This window comes from Branchiostoma floridae, chromosome 5 (assembly GCF_000003815.2).
Source record: "Branchiostoma floridae strain S238N-H82 chromosome 5, Bfl_VNyyK, whole genome shotgun sequence".
In the NCBI taxonomy this organism is placed as follows: domain Eukaryota; kingdom Metazoa; phylum Chordata; class Leptocardii; order Amphioxiformes; family Branchiostomatidae; genus Branchiostoma; species Branchiostoma floridae.
The window spans coordinates 6,226,129-6,243,477 of NC_049983.1; the positions used below are offsets into that span (position 1 = coordinate 6,226,129).

At 39.0% G+C, this 17,349-nt stretch overlaps 1 protein-coding gene and 1 long non-coding RNA gene across 5 annotated transcripts in view; one reads left to right on the top strand and one right to left on the bottom strand.

The window, feature by feature from the left end:
• The window catches only part of LOC118415423 (stabilin-2-like), a 174,457-nt gene that overhangs the window by 113,094 nt on the left and 44,014 nt on the right, over positions 1 to 17,349 (top strand). For both annotated transcript variants that reach the window (XM_035820033.1, XM_035820034.1), the window contains exons 15-17: positions 1,815 to 1,895; positions 3,867 to 4,022; positions 4,872 to 4,934. In XM_035820033.1, the coding sequence (XP_035675926.1) occupies positions 1,815 to 1,895; positions 3,867 to 4,022; positions 4,872 to 4,934 (300 nt within the window). The remainder of the gene's footprint in view (positions 1 to 1,814; positions 1,896 to 3,866; positions 4,023 to 4,871; positions 4,935 to 17,349) is intronic.
• The window catches only part of LOC118415424, a 128,880-nt gene that overhangs the window by 80,575 nt on the left and 30,956 nt on the right, over positions 1 to 17,349 (bottom strand). The gene's annotated exons all lie outside the window — the stretch shown is intronic.

The window sequence follows — 17,349 nt, forward strand, 5'->3', positions numbered from 1 at the left end:
AAATTCAAGTGTATTTCTTTATACCTCACCACACGCACTCTTCAATATTTCTCTATTTGGAACCAAATTCATTGGGAGCTTTTGAGTTACAATACTGATGGCCCATATCATGTTTTGAATATTAAAACTCATACAAGCCCTTTTCATCTATTTTTCAAACTTCATTGTGACAGTGCAGATAATTACTCTTCAGAACTTATAATGGTCAGAACGAATCCTACAATCATATAAAATGACATTTAATGATTAGAGAATGCAGGGAAAGAATCACTACCCTTCCATGAATAGTAAAGTGTCCAGTTGGTCATATTCCGATGTAATTGTATTCCGGGTCAAAGCCAGTGTCAAGGAGATGCCGCCCTATCGATTGCCTAATCCGATCCCTGTTTAAGATTCTCACCCCTCTCTATGACTATGGAAGTGTGGTATTGGCAATTTTCCCTCGGAAGGAGAGTAACCGACAAGGCTATGACAGGGCATTCGTCTTCATGTTCGCAGCGATTGATAGTGTGATAATGCCGTCAGCTGTGCAGAAAGATAGATGTATGAGAGAACTCCGGAGGAAAGGCTGGTGGCCTTTAATTTTGAGAACCCAATTTCCTCTGACGTACCCGCGGACACTTTGAACTTTTGGGATGGTTGTGACAACAGCTGATGACTTCATGCATGCAGGGGTTACTACAGTTTAAGGATAAGAGACAGAAAATAAAGTCTACAAACTTAGGGATAGCTTAAAGTTACATTAACTTGTCTGTGTAAGGCAAACTCTGCTGTTCCTGCCTATAACAGGCCCTGAGCAAAGTTGGGCAGGCCGGAATGCAGGTCGTTGCACATGTATTAGCGCAAACACTTACCAGGGTGTTCAAAAATATTAACTGTGTTAGTTACACCACACAAATTTTGTTAGTCTTCTGCGACATTTTTGTTATAGTGTTTTAACAAGAGTAGAAAAACTTGAATCAATCCTAAATATATATTCACAGTAAAGAGAGACTTTCCTCTTTCCTCATTTTGTGAAGTCTGAGAACCAAAAATTAAATTTGTGTACCCCTTATTACTAAAAACACACAGACAAAAAAACAAATGAAGCTCAACAAGATCATTTATAAAGACAAATTAACATATGGAAGAATCATTTGTCACAAGAATTGAAATGAAATCCTAGTGTAAATGTGATGAATGAGAATATAAATGCAAATGGTGTCACTGTAATATGATTGTTACGTTATTAATTGCTTGTCATTGCAGTGTGACAATATAACAAATTGCCATCATGGTTGCCTGTAGGTTTTAACTTATAACTTGATTGCAGAGCGATGCATGCAATCAATGTGATAATCAGGATAATCATTTTGCATAGTTATGATATAATAAAGATAATGCAACATTTGCCCTCTCTTTCATGTACATGCATTTGTTACATTCACATGCATAGGATAAGCAGACAGTTATCCGCCATGCCATACGAAAGTGATTAATGATAGTAATTATGAAACCTCATTTTATGTAATTTGTCATTTTTTTCTAAATAATTGGAATTATAACTTACAACAAATGAATTATACTATTAGATAGAAAGAAATGCAAGGCTGGATCTTTGTTATTCAAACAGGAACTCTGACTAAAATCACAGCATTGTAGAAAAAATTGAGTAGAAGTTATATTATTATATATAAGTCCTCCACCCAAACATCATTATGAAAAAGAAGTCTCTCTTTGCCATACGGTTGTGCAAGCAAATGCATCATCATTTGGTGACTTTTTGCCATAAGCATAGTGTGTATGATTGATTTGTGTTTTGTTTTTTCTGGCAGATTGAAGTTCAGGACTTGATCTTCATGCCAAGATTCACCACTCTGGAGAACATGGCCATCACTGTCTCGGTTACTGGCCAGGTGAGTTTGTTGTATTTTTTAAGAACTTTCTATCACTCAAAACAATCTTAAAAGTCCTATGACAGGATTTCACACCTCTCATGAGGTCTAGTCATATGTGAAATCATTAATGTATCTATTAGTCTATTGATAACCAGGTAACTTACATGTAGCAAAAGAAGCTATTACGTTGTAAGGCCACACTCGTAATTTGTCTGCTCTTGTATTGGAAATATAATCCTAGACTAGAAAGTACATCATAAAAACCGATACGCATAGTTTCAGGCACATTAAGTATACTTAAGTCAGATTTAGTTTTTTCCTCGACCTCTAGTTTCATGTTGTCTTGTTGTTGGTTAAGCTTTAACTTGAAAATATCTGAGAGGCAAGGAAATAAATTGGTCCACTAGCCTGATTGTCCATAGCAAGTGAAAGTCCCGTTCGGGCAAGCACAACTCCTACTCCACGATCGGGCAAGTAAGATTTTTCCATGACTGAGATTTTGATGTACTATTTCTTATTACTTTTCAAAGTTATGGCATCAAACATTGGTCAACACAGAAAAATTGAGCCAATAATAAATGAAAGAATTCCGTAGCAGGAAGTGAAAATACATTGAAAGATATCAGTCAAATTTTGTGCGAATGAAAAGTGAGTTCTGGCATGTAAAATTTGTATTTACTTGCTCGATAGGACAAGTGAATTTTATAAAACTTGTTAAACTCTGCAGTGGTGCATGTAAATAGACCAGTCACCTTATGATTAGGCTGTAGCTCTCAATGTGTTCTGATGCTTTCATGGGCAAAACTGTAAAAGCAATCATTGCTCTAATAAAATATAAAATGATCACATAAAGTACAGTATAACATTGCCAGTATCTGATTTTTCACAGTTATTTCTTATGTGTGCTGCTTTAATCCACTAACTTTTATGTGAAGACACGGGCCGTAAACGCAACAATTTACGGATAAAGTTGCTCGTGCTGAACGACCCTATCCCCAAGAAGAGGTTACTTGTCCACAAACTGTGCCGTCCTGAGCTTTGCATTAGCAAGCTATTACCCCATCAACTCGGCATGGGTGGTGGATATTGCTCTAATAACGCAGGATTAATGCTTCTCATTCAACCTCCCTCCCCATCGCGAATGTCGAAGGTCCCTTAATGTCATCATATATATACCGAGGGGAAAGTGTAATAAGTAAGATGAGTCGGGCGTAACCAAGCGAGGCCGTAACAGGCAGTTGGAACGGGCAGTGACGGGACTTCCGTGCGGAGGGCCTAATCAGCGACATTAGGGAGATTGGTATTCATGGCCGTGCCGCGGCCTGCCCTGTTAGCGGGGTTAATGTCGCTGCCGTGTGTGTTTCTGGTGCAATTACCTGTGAATTGTGTGGTTGGAAGTCCTTACAGAGTTTGCAAAGTTTAAGCTATGGATCTGGTCCTTTATTATAGATTGCATAGCCAAACATGTTATCTAGATAGAGCAGGAAATGTGTCAGACAGGTAAAAGTTACACGCTGTCTGATACATTTTCAAAAATGACCTTTTCTGTGTGTGTTTGTGGGGTTTTTCAAATAACTAGCTATGAATTTTGTGGTTGGAGGTCCTTAGCCAGGACAATAGCACAATATTCTTGTACAATGTAGATTGAGTCACATAACGTTATATTACCGGTACTGGACTTGAAAAGGGGCATCATAAAAAAGAGGCTTGGAGACAATTCATTGCTTACAATTCATTTTATACAGGCAGCACTGCCTTTATTGTTATCTAAGTATATAGACGCTAGCCTACATACAATTAGCCAATAAGAATACCATAGACTGGATAGCTACGTATACATGTATATTGACAATTCAAGGATTTATATTGTCTTTATAGCTGTACTGTCGTGTATGTACATGCATTTGTATTGTCTATGATGTTACATTACAATTTTGACATAGATTGGTACCTCCAACATATAACAAGGATTTCTCCTGTGTGTTTCAGGGTGCAATCAAGCTTGACGGCAGTGCCCGTGTGTACCAGACAGACATAAAGGCCAGCAACGGTTATATCCACAGCATTGACAAAGTCCTCATACCCGACGCCATCAAGCCCCTCTTCAACCATCGCTGTGATGTCATGTCCTATGACGTAGTGGCAGTGAGTAAGAAGACAAATTGTCGTGCATTAAATTCTATTCTATTCATTTCAAACCCTTTATTCCATGCATCATTATATAGTATCAACAATTAAAAAGTTTCTGCCATAGTTCAAGGCTGTAAAAAGTAGATTAAGCATGATTCTGTTTCTGGAAGGCATATTCAGCACCAAGGACAGCAGCACCGAGACAGCCGCAAAAGATTCTTGGCTTGATTTGATGCACACTGCCACAAGCAACTAAAGTATAATGCCTTCATTGTATTTTCACATCTGAATGATGTGGCATTAGTATACATGTACTAACTGTTGCGTTGTCAGTCAGTTGAGGACATCATCAGATACATTTTGTACCCTCTCGGGAAGCCTGCTTGATTCCAATAGTGTAAATGCATTTTGAGTTACCGGGGATTTGGTTTTGCGGTAGATTCGGAAAATGGAGTTGTTTGTTGTGGTTTTGAGTCTGCTGTAGTGCCATACACTGTAGTCACATACTGTAATTGAATAATGTTCGCGGTGGTTTGAGTTCACGGTGAAGCGGTGTCACGTGTTTGCAATGGTTTTGAGTCTGCAGTAATGCCATACAATGTAGTCACATTCTGTAATGGAAAAATGTTTGCGGTGGTTTGAGTCGCAGTGAAGTGGTTTTGCGAAAAACGCAAATACAAAACTTTTCTTCATTTCTTCAAACCTTTCTTCATTTACAGTACACCATTCCTCTCTCAGCTCCATCAGACTTTTGCTATTTCCCTTGTTAAAGAACAAAGTTGCATTTGTTCCAACATGTTTATCTAAGTCATAAAGTCTAGTTTATGTGTGTCACAGTGATTTATTTCTATATAACCCCCACAGGGCAGCTGCAGCAGCTGTAGTCAGATTGACCTGAACGGATGTCCTGAGGGTGCAGAACCACTGGTGAGTCGTCTCCAAACACCTCAAGTCCTTTTCTTTATGCATTAGTTGGTAGTAAAGGCTTTTCCCTGTCAACCTAGGATTAGGGTACACTCTTTTTGCAATTTCAAATGTTGTCATGGAAGATGCCCAAGATCGTTATCAAGGAAAGATTGACCAGATGGAAGTGTCTCAGGATCTAGGAAAGTTGCTATTATCCCTGTCAACCAAGGATGAGGGTATACTCTTTATGCAATTTCAAATGCTGTCATGGAAGATGTCAGCCTGAGATTGCTATCAAAGAAAGATTGACCAGATGGAAGTGTAGGCTCTCAAGATTGGGAAAGTTGCATCAAAGCATCAAAAGTTGTATTACCCCATTTTGAAAATCATAAGGGAACACATGCATCTTAGCTTCCAAATCCTTTCAATCTCATAAGGGTTTCGAGGGCAGGAAATCCACAAACCACATGCTAAATCCAGGGCAGTTGATATTGATCTATAGCTCAAATATTCATCGTTTATGACTTTTTCGTGTCTCTAGATAACAGGTAACTCTAGATAACTCTCAAGCACATGAGTGAGTCTTAGTCAACCAAGGATTAGGGTACACTCATTTTGCAATTTCAAATGTTGTCGTGGAAGATGTCAGCCTAAGATCGCATATCAAGGAAAGATCGACCAGAAGGAAGTGTAGGCTCTCAGGATCTAGGAAAGTTGATATTTTCCCTGTCAACCAAGGTTTAGGGTAAACCTTTTTTTGCAATTTCAAATGCTGCCATGAAAAATGTCAGCCTGAGATCGCTATCAAGGAAAGATCGACCAGAAGAAAGTGTAGGCTCTGAGGATCTAGGAGAGTTGTTATTACCCCGTTTTGGAAATCATAGGGGAAAACTTGCAATTAGCTTTCAAATCCTTTCAATCTGATAAGGGTTTCAAGGACAGAAAATTTGCATGCCACACACTAGCCAGTGTAGTAGATAGCAATCTCTCAAATATTTATCTTTTATGACTTTTTTTGTGACTCTAGATAACTGGTTGTTGTACAGTCATGTATATGTGTCGTAATGAGTAAGTCTTAGTTTGATTACCCAAGCATGTTGTGGTGGCCCATTTCAGTGAAGCCTGAAGAAGACTTTAGGGACATTTTAGATGCAAAGAGCTGTGACTGAGAAAGATGCAAAAGATAACTTTAGAAGAAAAGAAGAGTCTGTCCAAGTTCTGTGAAGTACTGAATATGTTTTAAGACGAACTGTCATGAACTTTCCTGTCTTTCTAGACCAGAAATGTGCTCTGCTGGAATGTTGCCTTTGACAAAGCTTTCATGAAGATTGCTGTAAAAATCCAAGAGGGTTAAAAAAAAAGCCAAACACATTTGGGTCTTAATTAGCATGTAAGACTTAGAAATGCTTCATATTACAAGAATATCCAGTCATAACAGAGACTTTGGGTCTTCAATAAGAAAATCCATTAGTAATGTGCCTGAGGGTACACCAAATAATATTTCTAGACTTCTTGAGAGACAGTTCTTACGAACAACAATAAGATACAGTATGATCATCAAATATTTACATCAATAATCACACTATTACCATAGCATAAAAATCAGTCCAAGTACAAATTGTTGTGAAAATATTGTTGGTGCAGTACTTAAGTCAAGGTCAATAATTCAATTCAATTGAGAGAATGGTTGGCTGAGTCCAGTTTAAAACCATCTTAAATATTGGGTGGTCTGCAATGCTACTGGTAGATGGTTCCATATACATGTACTGCTGTAGCTTAGCTAAATCCTTTTTTATGGAGTTTGCCCTTGGTTTGTCCAAGGACGTTATGAAACATCCATGGTTTGTCTAGTTTGAAAGTAAATTTGGATCAAAGTGAGTTCTGTGGTTGTGTTGTTTGATAGACATTGTATTCTCTGTTGCAAGCATATGGTGATTTTTAAAAAAAGATAAGGTTCCTTGGAGGTAGGTATGAATTCTAAGACTATTCCCCCCTGTTCACTGCAAGCATTAGCCGAGACAAATGGGAGACTCTTCCCCCGCGGCATGTTTATGGATTCTCCGTTCTGGGGGTGTATATTGCAACAAGGTCGTTGCTCCAGCCTCGGGCGACAGTTTTATTGGAAATGCTTGAGATAAGTAACTGCGGGGCAACTGCTGTAAAAAGTAATATTCAGGATATGAGTTCTGCTGGTTGGAAAGACGTTTTCATCCAGCTCGACCTCTATTGATATTGTGTCAGGATTCTATCGATAATGTGTCAGGGTTTTCGTTGTTTTAGTTTTCTCAGGAGTTTTGCTGTCGGGGTACAGTCAGATATGTATGTTCTGTTGAACCTATGTAGCCTGGGAACCATACCATCGAGGCGCTCGGCGGTGTAGGGGTGACCGCCCGTACAGTTGATTGGTACAGGCCGGGGGAGTTCTTACGGGGTTAGATTAATTTAGTCGCGCCCCCCGCACCCGCGGGAGGGGTAAACTCAAAAGGCCGGCTACAAGCTCTATAGGCGAAATCTCAAAGGGCAGCTAATCAGACAGGCTGACAGAAGCAGGCCGGTGCCGGGTAAAGCTCCCCAAAGCCGACCGCGGAGAATGGTACCCAGGCTAAACCTATGTGGATGGATCTATCAAGCCAATGAACATAAAAAGACATGGCGCATTAAGACCTCTACATAAAAGTATACTACCGGTTCATGTGTTCTAATATCAGCTCGTAACTTTTAGACATCAGGCATATTTTACATTATCGTACAAATCCCTACCACCTAGAGATACAGATGCATTTGTACATAGTTCTGTGATGAAAATTTTTGATTTCATAATTCACTAGAAAGGCCGACATTTGCTTGAGAGCAAATACAGCATATTTCAGCCATCTCCCTCCCCATGCAACAATAGGCTATTTCAAAATCACCCATTTGAAAAATCACTTTTACTAATGACGGTTTAACCCAAAAATGAGTCTTACAAAATTCCCCCGTTCAAGAATGGACTCCAGTGCACCCTATGTAAATTTGCACAATAGACCAGTACAGAAATACTCCCACTGAAACCTTGGCCTTTTGAATAAGAAACCAAATCCAAAATTGAATTTAGCAAAAAAGGTCCCAGTGCATAAAAAGGTATAGTAGACCAGTCTAAAAACACTTCCACTAAAATTGAATTTTGAATCATCACCCGTTCAAAACTGAATTTGAAAAAATCCCCCTTCTGTGTGCAAAAAATGGACTCTTCCATGTAAAGTAGAGCAGTCCAAAAATACATCCGCTAAAATAGGACTTTGACATAATCACTGAAGTCCAAAAAATGGATTTTTAAAAGAACCCCCACTATGCAAGAATGGACTCTTCCAGAACACCCATGTAAAATTGCAAATTAGACCAGTCCAAAAATAACCCTACTGAAAGACTTTGACAAACTAGAAGTCACCAAAGTCCTAAATATGAATTTTGAAAAATCCCCCCTCCGTGCGAGAATAGACTCTTCCAGCACACATTCTGTAAAATTGCAAAATAGACCTGTCCAAAAATGCATCCACTGGACTTCACCAGTCCAATGATGAATTTAAAAAAAAAATGAACCCCTCCGTGTAAGAATGGACTCTTCCAGATAACACCGGGCTCGCTGATTGGCTGCCACCCCCCCTCTTTAAGATATAGATTCAGGCTAAGTGATTGGTTACCTATCTAATTAAATAGACATATATGCCAGTATAGTCCATGGGCCAGAGGAAAAATCGGTACCTCCGAGGTGGCAAATTCTCCTTGTTATTTTTGAATAGTAGAAGGCCTGTGGCATATATTTTGACGTGATAGCCATTCTGGTATGGTAGCTTTCTACCGGCTATCACCCTTCAAACCTATCACCACCTAAATGATCTGGAAATTTCATGTCTTCAATAAGGGGGAGGGGCAAAAAATTAAACATCAATATTTTTCCACGAAAATTACACAGGCTGGTAGAACCTGCTAAGAGGATCATAAAAATATCAATTGATTTTTGATATTGTGATTCAACACGAAATTATGACTGCCTAAAATCATATTTTTTGGTGATTTTCTGGTGAAAAATATATACTTTACTTTCCAATATCGTTCATTTATTCACATTACCTATGGGGCCTTGCCTGATGAGTTAGACTTACCGTACCTATCCTTCTCTGCATATTAAGCTTTAAATGATCGAAATCCATCAATGAAATCCGGAGATATGAATGTGTGAAGAATGACACATCTGCCAGCTTATAGTGACAATATCGTTGCTAAGGCCGTTGCTAAGGCTGTTGTTAAGGAGGTTTCAGATCGTACTCCACAACAAAACTGATGCAAAGAACTTACTTTTCTGTAGTATTTTACTCTGATTACATCAGTAGAAGTACAAGGAATCGTGTTAAAATGTTTAACATGTAACAGATGCAGAAATGTGTTTTTTTACGTCATTTCTTTCAGAATCGTTAGCAAAACTGTTGCTAAGGCCGTTGCTAAGGGTGTACTCAGTCATGTTTCAAGCCAAAACAGCAGAGAGTCAAGTTCTCTGACGCGTGATTTTGCTCCTGTCATCTCGTAAATCATACTTAACTGTGAAAAATATCATAATTGATTGGAAATTTTAATTTGGGCTCTACATGGGGGTTATAAGGATACCTGATAATGAATAACCTTGATTTCACACATTTTTTTACAAATGTTTTTCTCTTTTTCGTCATTTGGTAGATACCTTACTAAAATTCACAGCGTATATCTAGTATGTCGTACACAATGAAAAAGGCTCTGCATGGGGGTTACCGGGGCACCACATATGTGACACCGTTTAAAGGGGCATTCCACTCCAAAAGGGGGTGGTGTTTTCCAATAGATAATGTGTCAATGAATAGTATAATCAGCCGAATTTTGTGGAATTCACCTTGGGATGAATTGCGCGATATGTGTTTTGGAAAACAATATGACACTCAGTAAACCCATGCAGACCCTACACATGCATTCCCTATACGCATAGACACTTTGTTTATCGTGTATATTTTCGGAATAAATGAGGATAGCTAAGCACACCGAGAAGGCAAATTGCTCATAATATAGCAAAGGACACATAACAAGACGAGATTTCTTTGCGATCCTGAAATTAGTTTTGTAACCTCACCTAAAAGTTTTGCATTGTATTCAGCCATAGGATTAATTCAATTAGAGGGTACTTGGGGAGTTTGGTAGAAGACTGAATGCTTTTGAGGCACGTGCAGCAACTGGGTACTTGATCATATAATGTGAAGACGTATGCATTTATTACTTCCTAAAATTAATATCTATCGGAAAATAACACTCCCGTGTGAAGTGGAATGCCCCTTTAATACACAGGATACGTAGCTGCAGGACTGTGTCATGCATATTGAAAATTTATCTAGAAACAAGACCACAAAAAAAGGTCAAGAACAAGGCTACTCTGGGATGAACACAAGTATATTGTACTTTTCTTGATCAAGTTCTTTGACACATAATTTTGCTACTCTTATCATGATAGAATTGTGACAGTCTTTTTCACTTTAATTTGTACATATGAGCACCTTCAAAAATATGATTGTATGAGAAACCAGGCATACTATGCTGAGGTCAGAAGATCGAAGTCGGCCAAATTGAGTAATCCTTTGTGATAGGTATGTGGACCTATGAACAGCCATATGATAAACCCTCGAGTGTTTCCGTTATTGAGGCCTGGGCCGCCCTAAGAGGCCCTTAAAAATCAAACAATTTATTGCCGAAAATTACTGAAATTACGATGGCTACCCTCATAGATCTAAATTAATATAATAAATGAAGATGTGAAGAAGTTTTGTATTTCCACATAGGAAATGGGATCCTTTCTTTTACAGTCCAACAGGTGAGGATAAAGAGGATTTGATTGAATTTGAGAGGATGTAATAGGGGGTTACCTGGTTGACTAAAAGCAGAGTTTTAATCTCTCAGAATTTTAGTCATTTCTATGGCGTAATACCTCCCATGCTGCCTCTTTACATTGAAGGTAATGCACCTGGTGTATGTATTATTGTTGATGGAAAAAGGAAAATCTACTTAATGAAGAAATATTACTTGTTTTATTGGGCCACATAGAAGACGAGCCAGATCAGGGTATTGGCGGCTTTTTGGGGGGGGGGGGGTTGGGACCATGATAAATCGGGTACTGAGAGGAGGTAAGTTATGGAGACTTTTGGTATAGCAGTGAAAGCCACACATAAACCATCGTGTAAACTTAATATGGTCACAATAATGAGAAGGGCTCTGTATGGACATATAAGATACAGATCTTTTATTTCACAACCCTTGTTTTATTTTCACCCCGTTTCGGTGATCGTCTGTCACAATCCTCAGGGCAATTCTGACTGGTGCACTGTACTGCAGCTATAGTCGTTGCTACTTACAGATGCAAATACATCATTGGAAATCAAGCAAGGACTGTCAAATACAGTAGAAGCCGCTTAATTGCACACCCCATTTGCCAATTAACCGTGTGGTGCAATGATGCGAAGTTATCCAGCTGGACCATATCAGTTCGGGATTTTGGGATTCCGTGCAATTAACAGAAGTGTGCGGTAATACATTGTACGATTAACTGGCTTCTACTGTAGCCTTTATAAAAGTACAAAAGATGTTTATTATCTACGTACAAGATGTTTGAGAAGAAGGGCATTGTCACAAAGGAACACAAGCGTCGACTTTATTTACCGATAGTGTTGAATAGTTCTAGTTAATTGCACGGAAAGCCCAAATCCCAAACCTTTAAATTTGCAGTCCGGCTAGATAACTTCGCATTATTGCACCATGCGAATAATTGCACAAAATATGCTGGCAAATGGGATGTGCAATTAAGCGGCTTCTGCTGTATCAAGAAATAAATGCAAAAGCTCATGCGAGTAGGTGGGGAAAAGTAGTGTTCCAACTGCTGCAAAATTGATAGCATCAATGAAGACTCACATAAGACAGTATGTTATGAAAAACATGGAGTCTAAACCATTGAAGGCATACAGTCATATGGAGGCATAAGGGCTGTAGAATAGCCCAACAGACAAAACAAGCAGGTAATGCAAGACAAAAATAGGAAGATGCCAAATCATGGAACTAAAAAGCCTTTGGTGTTGGGATCAGAGAAGTGGTGACCTTTACCACAGTGCCACAGACTAATGACCTTCCAACATTAGGACAATCGCAACACCGGTCGGTAACACACAAGTCACATCACCTCCTTTCTGACAGGAGACATGCCCATTTTCTTACATTGTACGAAATATCTAATGTATGTATGATCGTTCCCTCTGACCAGTATCTCAGACATGCCCAACGTTAAACCAGAGGAAATCTGACTTGTGACTTCCACACTTGATTCAAAATGTCAGTTCTTTCCGACCAAGGACGTTATGTTCTTGCATGGCAGGCACTGTAAAAAAGTATACACTAACATATTGACTACAGTCATCTTGTTGTAATGTTTGAAGACTTCAATTTTTGCGAACTGGCAAAAACCTTTAGGGCCTCAAAGCTATTAAAGGCAACTAAAACGTATATCAGACCATTTTCATATGCCCGTTACACACTCGTTCTCATTGAAATATCGAATATGGCATTTTTTGGTCGAAAAATAAATCGGCTTTATTTTCAGTGAAAACTACGTGGTTGTCTAGGAAAATTCCTCCTTTAACCATAGCCAAAAATGGCAAGTTGAACTTATTATTTTCGGCCCCATTGGTAATGCATTACAGGGCATGTAACAAACGTTACCGGTAACGTTTGTTACAACAGTAGACTTTACCCTGTTTTCTTCGAAAGGACTCACCTTATTGACTACACCATTTAGGTATAAGTGAACGTCCCTCAGAGGAACATTTAAAAAGTGGGCAGCTTTTTTACACCTGGTCAAAAAGAAAGCTTAGACAGCATCGAACAATGGTAACGTTTGTTACAGTCATTTCTGTACAACATTTTGTTAAGCAAGGTGGGATACAAATGACAGTCAACAACCCTTTCTTGTTTCTTTAAAAATCCAGAAAAACTGTACAGCGTCACAAAAACGATCATTTCTAGTCTTATACGTGGATAATATAACCGTGGCAACCATCGTACTCGTGGTGGTAACGTTTGTTACAGAATCTGGCGACAGGCATGAACCACCTCACACAGCCTCCAAGATCAGTGACAGGAGCGATCTGACGTGATCGGTCAGAGGGCCTGGGTAGTTGGTTTCACCTACCGAACAATCATTCTGGGAACTGAATTGTTACATTTTTGGCTACTATTTGAATTCTTCGTTTCTTCTCAGGCGACAGCCATATTTCAGGGGGTGAAATCCCACCCGTGGCTATAATAATCTTCTAAGCCATCAACCAATACGAATGTTGTTGTGCATCATTTGTAAAACATTACAGGGGTTGTGGAAAAGTGAAGGAACCAGTGATGTTGTCTATAATTTGCTCCATATCAAGGCGTGAAGTCAGGCGACAGCATTTCGACATTTAAATGAGAACGAGCCTACAGGCTCAATGACAAAGAAAATTCCCTTAGGCATTGGAGACCATCCTAGTTCTAGGCACATGCACATGTGGAAACTTGTAGGTTGTAAGTTTTGTAATCTTTACAACAGTGTAGAAAAAGGCATCGGTAGTTTTGTATCCAGTGTGTCAAGTTTTACAAGCCTGCCAGAATCTTCAGTTAGCTACGTTTTACACCAGATATTACAATGCTCCATTCTAACGGGTCTCCATATATAAAATTTTGTTATAGACTTTGTTTTTGGTTTGCCCTTATGTTAACAAATGAATGGTTAGGCATGATAACACACCATTAGACTAAGTGTGTTGCAGTTTGTCCAACGCAGCAAACCTGCACTGCACCTGATATATAGTCAATGAGGTTATATAGACATGTCTAGATATGCCTATATATGTCGATACAACTTCCTTTATAATGTATACCATCATTGATCAAGAAAAGTACAATATACTTGACGTATTCATCCCAGAGTAACCTTGTTCTTGACCTTTTGTTATGGTCTTGTTTCTAGATAAATTTTTAATATGCATGACGCAGCCCTGCATCCACATATCCTGTGTCACATATGTGGTGCCCCGGTAACCCCCATGCAGAGCCTTTTTCATTGTGTACGACATACTAGATATACGCTGTGAATTTTAGTAAGGTATCTACTAAATGACGAAAAAGAGCAAAAGATTTGTAAAAAAATGTGTGAAATCAAGGTAATTCATTATCAGGTATCCTTATAACCCCCATGTAGAGCCCAAATTAAAATTTCCAATCAATTATGATATTTTTCACAGTTAAGTATGATTTACGAGATGACAGGAGCAAAATCACGCGTCAGAGAACTTGACTCTCTGCTGTTTTGGCTTGAAACATGACTGAGTACACCCTTAGCAACGGCCTTAGCAACAGTTTTGCTAACGATTCTGAAAGAAATGACGTAAAAAAAAAGCACATTTCTGCATCTGTTACATGTTAAACATTTTAACACGATTCCTTGTACTTCTACTGATGTAATCAGAGTAAAATACTACAGAAAAGTAAGTTCTTTGCATCAGTTTTGTTGTGGAGTACGATCTGAAACCTCCTTAACAACAGCCTTAGCAACGGCCTTAGCAACGATATTGTCACTATAAGCTGGCAGATGTGTCATTCTTCACACATTCATATCTCCGGATTTCATTGATGGATTTCGATCATTTAAAGCTTAATATGCAGAGAAGGATAGGTACGGTAAGTCTAACTCATCAGGCAAGGCCCCATAGGTAATGTGAATAAATGAACGATATTGGAAAGTAAAGTATATATTTTTCACCAGAAAATCACCAAAAAATATGATTTTAGGCAGTCATAATTTCGTGTTGAATCACAATATCAAAAATCAATTGATATTTTTATGATCCTCTTAGCAGGTTCTACCAGCCTGTGTAATTTTCGTGGAAAAATATTGATGTTTAATTTTTTGCCCCTCCCCCTTATTGAAGACACGAAATTTCCAGATCATTTAGGTGGTGATAGGTTTGAAGGGTGATAGCCGGTAAAAAGCTACCATACCAGAATGGCTATCACGTCAAAATATATGCCACAGGCCTTCTACTATTCAAAAATAACAAGGAGAATTTGCCACCCCGGAGGGTACCGATATGTGAAATTTGGGGTGCTGGCCCATGGACTAGTAGGTGCAATCTGCAGCTGGGGACCCCTCTGGCTATTGGAAAATGACAAAAAAATCCCCAAATATATCATTTTGACGTAGTCTATGACAAAAATTATACATGTGTCATTTGAATAAATATCTAGTGCACCCTTTTACCAAAATTTAGGTCATTTGGTTTTAAAACCAGAGCACAAGAGCCAAAAGTGTACTTTTTGGTCATAAAATGGCCAAATAATCGCAAAATTGAGCATTTTATTGTAACGTATGCCTCAAGTGTTATTGAATCCATGTGCGCATATGTCTAGGGCACTCCTATCCTAAATTTCAGGTCATCCGGTTCTAAAACCAAGGTACAGGAGCCAAAAGTGTCCTTTTTTGGTAAAAAAATGACCAAAAAATCGCAAAAATAAGTATTTCGTTATACTGTACACAAAAACTGATATTGAATCTATATGGGGGACTTATCAAGGCACATCTGTACCAAATTTCAGCTCATTCGGTTATAATACCAGGGTACAGGGGGCCCAAATATACAGTTTTGGTCTTAAGATGACCAAAAAACCTTAATAAAATCATTTAAGAGACAGATATGGAAAAAATGAAAAAAACGTCCGAGGGTATTGGCCCACTCTACCCTTGTGCCAAATTACAAGTCATTCGGTTGAGGAACAAGGGAGATACCGTGTTCTGAAGATTTGACAGGAGAAAGAAAGAAAGAAAGAAAGAAAGAAAGAAACATTACGAATACAATATATTTCACCATACCTATGGTATGGCTGAAATATAATTATTATTGGTTTCATTAGTCACATTTTGAAACAGAGTCACATTTTGAAACCAAGTACCGATTGGGCTGTCTGCAGGAATGAAGTAAAAGTATACACCAACAAATTCTCATGACTTGCTTTTCTTTCGTTTTCTGTGCCTTGTAGTCTTTTATGCACTTGACGTTCCCTCAAACTGCCTGTCCAAGGGCAGGGTTGGAAATGTGACACTAGCATATTAACTGGAGGCTTTGGGTACCATTGACTGAGCCTACGAATAGCTACATTTTCACCTATCGTGTGCCTCGGCTCGTGTCAAGTCAAAGGTTTTCTGTGTCCACTCTGTCACGTTATCGGCTCATTCCTTCCTCCGCCTGTCATTCCATGAGGTGGTTATTCAATATGTGTAGAAAATAGAGCATGTTCTCATTGGGAGGCCTGTATCATGCCCATTGAGCGGAATGATCCGAGGGGCCGTCATTACCGAGTATGGCGTGTGAATGTGCTCCCATGGGACGGGTTACCATCGTACGGTTGCGTGGTTATGGCCCTCCTGATACGGTGGCTTGCCTGCCGTCCAAAGCAGATGGAATATTAAGAGGGCTGCTTTGTATAAGTCCTGAACTGCTTCACAGCAGATAGTCAATAGGAAAAGAAGTTGATGTTTAAGATATGGTGCAGTATGTGATGCCATTGAAATGCCAGTGAACTACCACTCAATATATTTTTTTTGCACTTCCTTTACAAGATTAGTGCTGTTTTGTGACTGCGTAAAGGAATTTGGGGTAAAGCAACAAATAAGTGTACGTCTTTATGTATGTATGAGTAGTTTATACGTGTTAGAGTTGTTCATAGACATAGATTCTGAAGTGATTTCAGATTTTCAAAAAAGGGTTGTTTCAGCCTGAATCAAAAGATTTTGCATGATTCCTCCTACTTGTACAGGTATGTCTGTTTGCACTGGCTTGTGATGCAAGAAGTCGTTTACAGTTTACAGGCTGTTTAAGAATGCATCTAGTACTAGTAGTCAGAAAAGGGTAAGATGTTATGGCTGATGTGAAGTGTAAAGAACTGAATGTTGACAAATACACAATGTAGTCAACATTTGTCAAGGGACCGATTCAGCCAAATCGTAGAATGAATTTCTGCATCAGACTGTTTGAATGTACTGGTTTGTGTAGCAAGAAGCCATCAAGATTTAAAGCTGTTCAATCATCCTGTAGCCCCAACAGTCAGAAAATGCTGACCAAGGCAGAAGCAAAATGGTTCTGCCTCTGGGGAAGTAGTCACACTGGTGACACTTAGCTATGGACCATAGACCATTCGTCTGGAGGGAGTCATTACTGGCTGTGGTGCCATTTGACAAACGGTGTTGTTATGTAGGTCATAAAACCTGGATGTGCAAGGCATGCACTTTTTGTGAACTTTAGACAAGCTGAATTTACATGAAGTACATGTACATACCACTGGCAGAGTGGTCAAGGGGTCTTTGCAGGGATTA